General features: G+C 36.9%; 1 protein-coding gene across 2 annotated transcripts; it reads right to left on the reverse strand.

Annotated features, from left to right (window-relative positions):
- Nucleotides 1-671: 671 nt before the first annotated feature.
- LOC117337615 (dysbindin protein homolog) lies at nucleotides 672-12,507 on the reverse strand. Of its 2 annotated transcripts, XR_004534876.1 has the most exons (9): nucleotides 12,378-12,507; nucleotides 10,503-10,598; nucleotides 9,912-9,972; nucleotides 8,973-9,105; nucleotides 5,066-5,221; nucleotides 4,550-4,690; nucleotides 4,337-4,450; nucleotides 1,510-3,416; nucleotides 672-1,460 (listed from the first exon to the last, which is right to left on the reverse strand). XR_004534876.1 is itself a non-coding variant. In XM_033898678.1 (8 exons), exons 1-8 carry the CDS (start codon nucleotides 12,416-12,418, stop codon nucleotides 3,172-3,174), a joined length of 987 nt encoding a protein of 328 aa, XP_033754569.1. In that variant the 5' UTR covers nucleotides 12,419-12,507; the 3' UTR covers nucleotides 672-3,171. The 2 variants fall into 2 exon arrangements, 1 of the variants encoding a protein (XP_033754569.1); XM_033898678.1 differs by having other exon boundaries at nucleotides 672-3,416.
- Nucleotides 12,508-12,822: the final 315 nt, after the last annotated feature.

Raw genomic sequence — 12,822 nt, forward strand, 5'->3', positions numbered from 1 at the left:
TCACAAGGACCAGTTGAGCTAATCAAGGATTGTCACAGGGACCAGGTGAGCTAATCAAGGATTGTCACAGGGACCAGGTGAGCTAATCAAGGATTGTCACAAGGACCAGGTGAGCTAATCAAGGTTTGTCACAAGGACCAGGTGAGCTAATCAAGGATTGTCACAAGGACCAGGTGAGCTAATCAAGGATTGTCACAGGGACCAGGTGAGCTAATTAAGGATTGTCACAGGGACCAGGTGAGTTAATTATGGATTGTCACAAGGACCAGGTGAGCTAATTAAGTATTGTCACAAGGACCAGGTCAGCTAATCAAGGATTGTCACAAGGACCAGGTGAGCTAATTAAGGATTTTCACAAGGACCAGGTGAGCTAATCAAGGATTGTCACAAGGACAAGGTGAACTAATTAAGGATTTTCAATTTTGTTGCTTTTGCATGGACTGATGAAGGGAAGTGAATTTTGTGCAAATGAAATGAACTGCGAAGCGAACTGTATTCACACGCCGTGACCCAAAATCATCAGGAAATGAAGTGATCATAGTTTACCAGTTTCATTGATGCGAAGAAAAGTTAAAAAGTAAACATTGGAAATTGAACAACTTACCAGGTAATTTCACATGTTTATGCTGCACAGCTCACTTTACTTACACATGTAACACAAACACATGATGATCAAGGACATCATTTATTTACATCTATAAATCGTGTTCTACAACCTGAACACATCACATTTAAACGGTTAACACTGGTTCAAATCCACAAAACGGTATGACAATAAGCTGAAATAACTTTGAGGTGTTGATCTGTGGTAAGTGTAGGGAATACATGATACAGGAATGTGACTCGTGTCTGGAGATCAAAATTGAATACAAGAGAATTCGGTGAGATGGATATGAACAAAACCAAACAAAAATCACCTAGCCCAAAAAGTCCAAAATGAAGATTTGAAATGAAAATTTAATTTAATTCCATTAATGTTAGACATATAAATTATTTCCTCAATGCAGAAAATCTAACTGAATCCCAAAATGATTATCGATCAAGAGGCAAATCTAAACAAAACAATGAACTAAGAACATGTTGGACGGATAGACAGGGTGAATGCTATGCCTCCCGCCACACAATAACAATACAATTGTGCATTTGTTCAAACAAAACTATATTAAGATGAGTTAAGATAATGTTTCCTTGACGTGGTCCCACACCAGTGTCTAACTGTACCCTGGTCCCACAGTAGTGTAGTTCCCTTTCTGACGATTGGATCAATTTCTGCTAGAATTGTTCCAAGTTCAGACAACATTATGCTAACTTTCACTTGACAATATGTACATGTTAGAGCACCATCATATTATATACCATATATGTATCATTAGATATAAACGTAAACTGTACGTTACCTAAAATTGTATCACCAGTCAAACCTGTCTATAGCAGCCATCAAGGAACCATAGAACATTAACCTTCATAGGCAGGTTCTCTAATAGGGGTCCATATACACTGAACTTTAACCTTCATAGGCAGGTTATCTAATAGGGGTCCATATACACTGAACTTTAACCTTCATAGGCAGGTTCTCTAATAGGGGTCCATATACACTGAACTTTAACCTCCATAGGCAGGCTCTCTAATAGGGGTCCATATACACTGAACTTTAACCTTCATAGGCAGGCTCTCTAATAGGGGTCCATATACACTGAACTTTAACCTTCATAGGCAGGTTCTCTAATAGGGGTCCATATACACTGAATTTTTATAATTAACATTTGGGAACTGAGACAGGTGGCCTATATTGTCAGATTTGTCACATAACAGTCTTTATTGACAGGTTTTTGTCACATAAATGTGGCCTTCATTGACAGGTTTTTGTCATATACAGGTGGCCTTTAGTGACAGGTTTTGTCATATAACAGGTGGCCTTTATTGTCAGGTTTTTCACATAACGTGGCCTTTATTGACAAGTTTTGTCACATACAGGTGACCTTTAATGACAGGTTTTGTCATATACAGGTGGCCTTTATTGACAGGTTTTTGTCACATACAGGTGACCTTTATTGACAGGTTTTTGTCACATTTAGGTGGCCTTTAGTGTAAGTTTTGCTGTTTTGGTCACTGTGTAAAATTCAGTATAGAAGCAGATATTAATATGGAGTTATACTTATAACGATATTGTAGAAACTTAAAGTCCTAGAACAAAACTTCTTAAGTTTGACCTCTTGACAAAACAACACTTTACAGTATATAAAGTATGTTACACGTATATGGCGACATGAGAGTCGATAATACCTGTTCTTACCTAACAATGGTTTATATTCCCAAGGACCTCAAGCTTAGACGGGATCAACATTTGTCTTGATTGACATGTACAGTAAAAGTGGTTCATTCAGATTCATGATGAAAGAAAAAGTATCAATTTTATAATTTTATTCTCCCCAAGGGAAATATTTACAACAAATTTATATAAGAAAAAAAACAACAATTTTTAACCAAATTGTGGAACAAGTATGTCAACAAGAGCAAGATCATGTTTTCTAAATCAAAGTATCATACATCAATCAAAAGACCATACATGGATCACCATTTCACTTCTTCCAAAAATATGAAGGTAATATATCTTAACTGCAATGTCTTCAGAGTTAAGTTTTCAGTTGATATAACTTGACTATAACTACCATCAGGGTACTTATAGCTAAGACTTACATTCTTAGTTAATGTATACAATATTTTATCCAGATTCAGGGCCTGACTCCCTGCTAGAGTCTTATGAACTTTAATTCATATCCCAAATTATGAACTTTAATTTATATCCAGATTCGGGGCCTGACTCCCTGTTATAGTCTTATGAACTTTAATTTATATCCAGATTCAGGGTCTGACTCCCTGTTAATGTCTTATGAACTTTGATTTATATCCAGATTCAGGGCCTGACTCCCTACTATAGTCTTATGAACTTTAATTTATATCCAGATTCAGGGCCTGACTCCCTGCTATAGTCTTATAAACTTTAATTTATATCCAGATTCAGGGCCTGACTCCCTGCTATAGTCTTATGAATTTTAATTTATACAATGTTTTATCTAGAGCTGAGCCAGCTACAGGCTCCCTACGGTCAGCACCAAACATTTATCATATCCACTCCAGGAATGTCTGTAAAATATGGCTCTGTTTCCTGTACTAGACGCCACTTGTGTTGGGTACTGAGTGATTCCCAACCGAGTCGTCAACATTTGAGTTCCTTTCACTGGTCTGCTCTGATGCATCACCACTTTCCTGTTCCACATTATCAGACTGAGTTGTCTCCCCTCCTGTTTTGTAAGGCAATGTCACATCAATGCGTTCCTCCTCCTCGCTGTCTTCTTCCTCCACCTCTTCCTCGGAGATCTGTTCAACCTCATCTTCTAGTTCAACATCCACATTACCTGTTGAGGTATGTCCAGAATTAGCTAAAGCATAATTTTCCCACACCCATTTGAAGAAGGGAAGGGGGGGGGGGGGGGGGGGGGGAGAGATTGTTGCTGCAAGCACTGAAATTCTCTAGGATGCTAATATATGAAGGTATTTTCCACTTGTTTGATTCATTTAGCAAAGTTATGTGGAATTTTGACATGTTTATTTACAGTAAATTCTTCACCGGGCTACAGTGTGCTTCGGAGAGAGGTATATCTTTTAATATCAATTTGTATTAATCTGCCATCAATAGACAAGATATGCAGCTCTTGTATTTGATGGGAACAAAATAACTGAATGAGTTATATTAATATTCTCATCAACAGCCAATCATCCTTACTGTACAGAAATCTGTCATATATCTACCCACGTCGACCACCATCTATAATCAATCATCCCTACTCTCCCATCCAGAAGTTCATTCTGTTTTTATCTATATCTCATTCTGGCCTACATCACCACTCTCCAATCATCCATATATAATTTAATTTTGTATGAAACATGCATTTTCATTGGCTGAAATAATTTTGTTATACCTCCATAACAAAATTTTGATGTTGCGAAATGTAACGTCATTTTTGATTGGCTGATGACGTTGCGTAATAATTTATCACAGAAAAGAGTTCGCCAAAGAAAGTGAAATATCTTGGTGTGTATAAGACGAAATTAAATTATAAGAATTAACATTAATTATTTTTTCTGTTATACAGTCATAACATAAAAAACTGGAGTGTACTCTCTTCATAAACTGCTTCGCGGTTTATTTAGAGTACACTCCAGTTTTTTCTGTTATGACTGTATAACAGAAAAAATTATTGATGTTAATCCTTAAATATTATCACTCATACACATCCCTTCTAAAACAAAGTTGCAAAATGTGTCTGACTATCACCTGATACTGTAGTGTCTGTCTCCAGGAATTCATCGAGGCTTGTGTTCTCCATCTCCCAGCTGATATCCGCTAGGTCTGTCTTTTTACTGCTATCATTACTGCTAGTGGACAGTCCTGTCAGAAAGCAAACATACATAAATATTATCAGTAATTCTTTTTAAGTTTTTGTCTGAATACTAATGAAATAAAGTCCTGAAGTTGTTTACTACTTACTTTCTAGTCGACCATGGGATTTGAAGTAATCAAGGTCATTGTTAAATTGCTGTTCAAAAACTTCCTGTCTTTCCTTCAGTTTTGTCTGACGATTTTTTTCGTAACCCTCCATCTTTTTGGCATGATCTTTAGCTAACTCCACTAAAATTAGAAAAATTTGATGTTGAAACATGATCAATGCATTCTATACAGACAAATGCCGAGCAACACATGTTTGTTTGTTTTTTGTTTAACGTCCTATTAACAGCCAGGGTCATTTAAGGACGTGCCAGGTTTTGGAGGTGGAGGAAAGCCGGAGTACCCGGAAAAAAAAACACCGGCCTACGGTCAGTACCTGGCAACTGCCCCACGTAGGTTTCGAACTCGCAACCCAGAGGTGGAGGGCTAGTGATAAAGTGTCGGGACACCTTAACCACTCGGCCACCGCGGCAACACATGTATACTAAACACACAAAAATGGTTAGAAAGAAAAAAGTTACTTTGAAATTTAACTTTTATTTAATTAAAGATATAGACCTTTAATTTTCTGGAGATCTTCACTCTTCCTGTGAGTGTAGGTGGACAGTTTTTGAGCGTCGTACACCTTGGCCTGTGCAAGCTCTTGTTCCTCACACATGTCCTCTAAACGAATCAAGGCCACCTCTACATTTTCATACTCCTCGTCCAAAGATGCTGTTAATGCAGAAGAGAGCAACAAATTATATTCGAAACCACTATTTTTCCCATTAGCTCCTATAAACTGGTAATATACAAACTATCACCAAAATAGATAGCGCAGTGATTATATACAGAGACTATACTGTGACCTTGGTTACAGAGACTATACTGTGACCTTGGTTACAGAGACTATACTGTGACCTTGGTTACAGAGACTATACTGTGACCTTGGTTACAGAGACTATACTGTGACCTTAGTTACAGATACTATACTGTGACCTTAGTTACAGAGACTATACTGTGACCTTGGTTACAGAGACTATACTGTTACCTTAGTTACAGAGACTATACTGTGACCTTAGTTACAGAGACTATACTGTGACCTTAGTTACAGAGACTATACTGTGACCTTGGTTACAGAGACTATACTGCTACCTTAGTTACAGAGACTATACTGTTACCGTCGTTACAGAGACTATACTGCTACCTTACGTAGTTACAGAGACTATACTGTGACCTTGGTTACAGAGACTATACTGCTACCTTACGTAGTTACAGAGACTATACTGCTACCTTAGTTACAGAGACTATACTGCTACCTTAGTTACAGAGACTATACTGTGACCTTAGTTACAGAGACTTAAGTGTTACCTAAGTTACAGACTATACTGCTACCTTAGTTACAGAGACTATACTGCGACCTTAGTTACAGACTATACTGCTACCTTAGTTACAGAGACTATATTGTTAATACTTTAGTTACAGAGACTATACTGTTACCTTAGTTACAGAGACTATACTGCTACCTTAGTTACAGAGACTATACTGTTACCTTAGTTACAGAGACTATACTGTGACCGTAGTTACAGAGACTATACTGTGACTGTAGTTACAGACTATAATGTGACCTTAGTTACAGAGACTATAATGTGACCTTAGTTACAGAGACTATACTGTGACCTTGGTTACAGAGACTATACTGTGACCTTGGTTACAGAGACTATACTGTGACCTTGGTTACAGAGACTATACTGTGACCTTGGTTACAGAGACTATACTGTGACCTTAGTTACAGAGACTATACTGTGACCTTAGTTACAGAGACTATACTGTGACCTTGGTTACAGAGACTATACTGTGACCTTAGTTACAGAGACTATACTGTGACCTTAGTTACAGAGACTATACTGTGACCTTGGTTACAGAGACTATACTGCTACCTTAGTTACAGAGACTATACTGTTACCGTAGTTACAGAGACTATACTGCTACCTTACGTAGTTACAGAGACTATACTGTGACCTTGGTTACAGAGACTATACTGCTACCTTACGTAGTTACAGAGACTATACTGCTACCTTAGTTACAGAGACTATACTGTGACCTTAGTTACAGAGACTTTACTGTGACCTTAGTTACAGAGACTTAAGTGTTACCTTAGTTACAGACTATACTGCTACCTTAGTTACAGAGACTATACTGCGACCTTAGTTACAGACTATACTGCTACCTTAGTTACAGAGACTATATTGTTAATACTTTAGTTACAGAGACTATACTGTTACCTTAGTTACAGAGACTATACTGCTACCTTAGTTACAGAGACTATACTGTTACCTTAGTTACAGAGACTATACTGTGACCGTAGTTACAGAGACTATACTGTGACTGTAGTTACAGACTATAATGTGACCTTAGTTACAGAGACTATAATGTGACCTTAGTTACAGAGACTATACTGTGACCTTAGTTACAGAGACTATACTGCTACCTTGGTTACAGAGACTATACTGCTACCTTAGTTACAGAGACTATACTGTGACCTTACGTAGTTACAGAGACTATACTGTGACCTTAGTTACAGAGACTATACTGCTACCTTAGTTACAGAGACTATACTGTGACCGTAGTTACAGAGACTATACTGTTACCTTAGTTATAGAGACTATACTGTTACCTTAGTTACAGAGACTATACTGTGACCGTAGTTACAGAGACTATACTGTTACCTTGGTTACAGAGACTATACTGTTACCGTAGTTACAGAGACTATACTGTGACCTTAATTACAGAGACTATACTGTTACCTTAGTTACAGAGACTATACTGTGACCGTAGTTACAGAGACTATACTGTTACCTTAGTTACAGAGACTATACTGTGACCTTAGTTACAGAGACTATACTGTGACCTTAGTTATAGAGACTATACTGTTACCGTAGTTACAGAGACTATACTGTGACCTTAGTTACAGAGACTATACTGTGACCTTTGTTACAGAGACTATACTGCGACCTTAGTTACAGAGACTATACTGTGACCTTAGTTACAGAGACTATACTGTGACCTTTGTTAAAGAGACTATACTGCGACCTTAGTTACAGAGACTATACTGTGACCTAAGTTACAGAGACTATACTGTGACCTTAGTTACAGAGACTATACTGTGACCTTAGTTACAGACACTATACTGCTACCTTAGTTACAGACACTATACTGCTACCTTAGTAACAGAGACTATACTGTTACCTTAGTTACAGAGACTATACTGTTACCTTAGTTACAGAGACTATACTGCTACCTTAGTTACAGAGACTATACTGTGACCTTAGTTACAGAGACTATACTGTGACCTTAGTTACAGAGACTATACTGCTACCTTAGTTACAGAGACTATACTGTGACCTTAGTTACAGAGACTATACTGTTACCTTAGTTACAGAGACTATACTGTTACCTTAGTTACAGAGACTATACTGTGACCTTAGTTACAGAGACTATACTGCGACCTAAGTTATAGAGACTATACTGTTACCTTAGTTACAGAGACTATACTGCGACCTTAGTTACAGAAACTATATACTGCTACCTTAGTTACAGAGACTATACTGTGACCTTACGTAGTTACAGAGACTATACTGTGACCTTAGTTGGAGAGACTATACTGTTACCTTAGTTACAGAAACTATACTGTGACCTTAGTTACAGAGACTATACTGTGACCGTAGTTACAGAGACTATACTGCTACCTTAGTTACAGAGACTATACTGTGACCTTAGTTACAGTGACTATACTGCTACCTTAGTTACAGAGACTATACTGTGACCATAGTTACAGAGACTATACTGCTACCTTACATAGTTACAGAGACTATACTGTGACCATAGTTACATAGACTATACTGCTACCTTACGTAGTTACAGAGACTATACTACTACCTTAGTTACAGAGACTATACTGTGACCTTAGTTACAGAGACTATACTGTTACCTTAGTTACAGAGACTATACTGTTACCTTAGTTACAGAGACTATACTGTGACCTTAGTTACAGAGACTATACTGTGACCTTAGTTACAGAGACTATACTACTACCTTAGTTACAGAGACTATACTGTGACCTTAGTTACAGAGACTATACTGTGACCTTAGTTACAGAGACTATACTACTACCTTAGTTACAGAGACTATACTACTACCTTAGTTACAGAGACTATACTGTGACCTTAGTTACAGAGACTATACTGTTACCTTAGTTACAGAGACTATACTGTGACCTTAGTTACAGAGACTATACTGTGACCTTAGTTACAGAGACTATACTGTTACCTTAGTTACAGAGACTATACTGTGACCTTGGTTACAGAGACTATACTGTGACCTTAGTTACAGAGACTATACTGTTACCTTAGTTACAGAGGCTATATACTGTGTACCTTTGTTACATAAATACAGGTTATTAAAGATATATTTGTTGATTACCAACCTAGTACATCTGTGAGCTCCTGAAGCTTGTTTAGTATAACAGGGAGATCAGCCACGGTGGTGTGGAGCTGTCCCAACATTTCTGCCTGTCTATCAATAGTCACAAACAACTGTGTGATTTGACTATCCACATTCTGTAGGAAAGAAAAGAGGTCAAGGTTAAGAGGTCAAGGTTTTGTGATGTCAACACTCTGGTCCTGGAGAGAATGTCTGACATCATTCTCAATACTCGATCACATACACTCTTCTTGAAGGTGAGAACATATGTAATTTTAACCCCTGGAGGATCCAGGATGGTATGACATGACCACAACAGGAAAGTCGAGGTAGAACATGATGTACCAATAATTATAACTCATCCTTTATTACATTTGCAATTAAAGAAATTTACAATGTATTTAAAATATTAAATTATATATAACCACAGCATCGAATATCAAGTGTTTGATCAACATTTATCCTATATTAAAACCAACATTAAGACTATTAGACTATTTGGTATTTGAAGAGAATCTGCTATCACGATTATAGAACTTCAAATGTCTGATTGAGGGGCAATAACTTCCGTGTAAGCTATATATCTTTTGTAAGATGTATATCTCCTGTTTCAGTAAAATTGATTTTAAAATATAAACAGCTGAAGGTTTGCAAAAAGTAATAATCACAAAGAAAATAGAAGCTATATTTATGTTTTTGACCAGAATTTGTTTTCTAAAAATCTGCTCAAAATGATCAGGAAAGATTTAGGATTGAACATCTATTGGTTAACCTGGTATATATAAATACTAACTGCTTCCTACCAACTCAGCTAGCAAGGAATTATTTCTTTTTAATCAGTAGATCATTAAGGTAGTAGCCCAACAGTCCAGGGTTTTATCCCAAATCAATCCAGATTTGTCAGGTTATATATTCAGCCACTATCTGAACACATTGTAATTACCTCAGCTAATGTAGCATTCTGTTCTGCATCTTGGTGAAGTTCTCTCCAATTGTTCTGGTACCTGTACATTTAGAGATGTTGAATTATTTGGTTAAAATTTTCAGTCGTTAAAAACACACATGTGAGTTATCATATTTTTTCATAAAAAGATATCAAGCTCAAATTAAAGTTTTATTGCAATTAACTAGAGAATATTTATAATACCACCTCCGCTTCCATAAATGGAGCTACATACAAAGTTCAAAACTTTAAACAAAAATTTTAAAAAAAAAAATCAATTGAACTTCATAACAATAACAACAAATGCCAATTGAACCTTAGTAACCTAAACACAAAATTTAACCAAGGTGTGATGGACAGGCCAACAGATGGATGACGGACAGACATACATAAAAGTTAGGAGTTTACAGAATTAATCTATCAACTATTATCAACAAATTTATAGTCACAGCCTATAAACTTCTAAGCCTCAGCCGTTAACATAGATGTCAGCAGAGAAGGCAAATGCAATATACCCGGTCATTTACATGTATGTCGGGTAAAAATCAACTTCCTTTTTGTAAATAAAGTTGCCTAGATCTTGATATTCACCTGTCCAATAGATCAGCCCCAGCATCCACACATACTCCTGATTTTACATGATGCAGCTTCTCCTCTTTATCATCACGAGAGGTGATAGACTTCAATCTAAAATATTAAAACTTACTTACTTACTTGAATATTGGAAACCAACTACTCACTGTTTATCTACTTTTGGAGTTCCAATATTTTGGAAATAGTTTTTTAAAATTTTGAGTGTCATCAAGGACATGTTTCATTATATCATAAGGCTTTTTGGAGGTAGATTTGGGTTACTAACTTTCTAATAAATGCTAAGAAAGTAATTGTATTGGGTATCTAAATTTGTTACGATATTCAACTTCTACCAGTTAATTAATCTATACTTAATTCTGTTGCAAGACAGGGAGAATGAATTGATTTTGAGAGGAAGTTGAGATTTAAGGATGTCAAGAGTTTTGAATGATACAAGATCAGATCGCAGTTTATCCAATTCTTGGAAATAAAGAGAATTTGCAAGTTGGTGAGGAATCTGGAAGGAGTTGATCATGTTGGTGAGTGTCTGGACTTTCATAACTGTTGCTTCAATTGGAGATCTGCATGGTTACTTTCATTTGAGTGATGCATGTTATAGGAAGGTCATATTCACAGATGTCTACTTCTGGTTAGTATTTATAGAAAAAAATATTAGCCCCTACTCTTACTATATCAACAAGGTGTAACACTTGAAGATCAGATGATGCATCGACTGTGGAACAGAAGTAGACTAATGTTTGGTAGACAATTATAATTAGTATTGATTATATCTAGAGATGTTGACCAATTGCATACCGCTCTAAAATATACAGACTACATCCATTCCACAGTCGATGCATCATCAGCTATCACACCACTTTTTATCTATTCGATCTTTAAATCATTGTCACACGTCAAAATAATAACATACATTAAGGATTCTAATCCAAGCTATATGTTACAGAAGTTTGTGCGCATTTGAGTTTAGTTGTATTGAACTTCAATTCAAAGTGAATCGAAGGTCATGATCACCTCCACTTCCGACTTTTTCGAGTAACTGGACCGGTCGATCATCGGCGACCAGCTAGCTCAATCGGTAGAGCATCCGGCTAGTGTTCGGAGGTCCCGGGTTCGAACCCCGGTCTGGCCGTGCATTTTCCCACTCCTATTACATTTGGTGCCGTGACCAGTTCCGCTACATTAGTGTAGGGACTAATATTTTTTTTCTATAAATACCTTACCAGAAGAAGACGCATGTGATTACTCGTTCCTATTACATTGTGGAGTAATGGGCAATGTCCTGCCCGCACTAGGACTTGAACTAGCAATCTCTTGCTCTCCAAACAGACATATGCATTCTACCACTAATTTGCAATGCTAGAAGAAATCCACCACTGTACTCTAAACTGATGAGCTAGTAAGGTGACCGTAAATGCTCTCCACTTTTACATATGTAGCATATATAATGTGTTGCCTACATGTACAAAAGGATACTAAAATAACCAGTAATATTGGAATACAAATACATCATACATGTAGAAGATTAGATGTCAGAAAATGTTGCCCGGATTTCCGCTTGCCCTGACATGATCTGCAGACATGGTGTTTGGGCCAGACGAAACGCGTGCTACAGAAAATTATGATACAAGAATACATGTATAAGCTAGTCTAACATATGGACCCGGCAGGATACTACACACTTTCTGTAATAGAATGATTCCTGAATATAATCGATAGCGATTTATGAACACCATGTAATAGGCCTATATACACGTACAATATAATAGGTTTTAATCCGCCCTTATCATCTTAGGTCGCCGATGAATACACACACTTTCGAAGTGTCCACGTGTTTTAACATAAACAAACTATATCCTATGACATTAGCCTTACCCTGCTGCAAAAGTCCCTTTGATGCTTTGAAAGACACTCATTTTACATTGCTGTCAGTCGATACTACCAAATACAGTATCTGAAACAGAAAATTTGGTCTGACAGTCACAACGCCGCCATTTTGAATGATCACATGCACTGTCATGTGACTAATTGAAGAGTTCGCGGCAAATATGTAATGGCGGGGAAATACGAGTCTACTCTATATACTAATAAATATTAATTATGTTTTTTTACAGAAAACGGAGGGAATTTATAGTAGTCTTTTTGTATAAATGAATAACAGAAGAGGAGAAATCCAGAATCAGGCGGTACAATGCAGGTCTTACTGAAAATGAACACGAACGAGAGGGAAGTCCTGTAAAATAGGCCTACACTTTTTACATAAGAGTAAACAATTCGGATGGCAAACAAAAAAGGTAAGCTACTCTAGCCGATATAATAT

The sequence above is a fragment of the Pecten maximus genome, chromosome 11, assembly GCF_902652985.1.
Source record: "Pecten maximus chromosome 11, xPecMax1.1, whole genome shotgun sequence".
Taxonomy (NCBI): domain Eukaryota; kingdom Metazoa; phylum Mollusca; class Bivalvia; order Pectinida; family Pectinidae; genus Pecten; species Pecten maximus.

Excerpts from the sequence above, each read along its gene's own strand:
- LOC117337615 (XM_033898678.1), bottom strand. The coding sequence starts at position 12,418 with ATGAGTGTCTTTCAAAGCATCAAAGGGACTTTTGCAGCAGG. Across the intron at positions 5,222-8,972 it reads GGAGCTCACAGATGTACTAG|CATCTTTGGACGAGGAGTAT; the intron begins GTTGGTAATCAA and ends CTGCATTAACAG. Across the intron at positions 4,451-4,549 it reads ATCCCATGGTCGACTAGAAA|GACTGTCCACTAGCAGTAAT; the intron begins GTAAGTAGTAAA and ends GCTTTCTGACAG.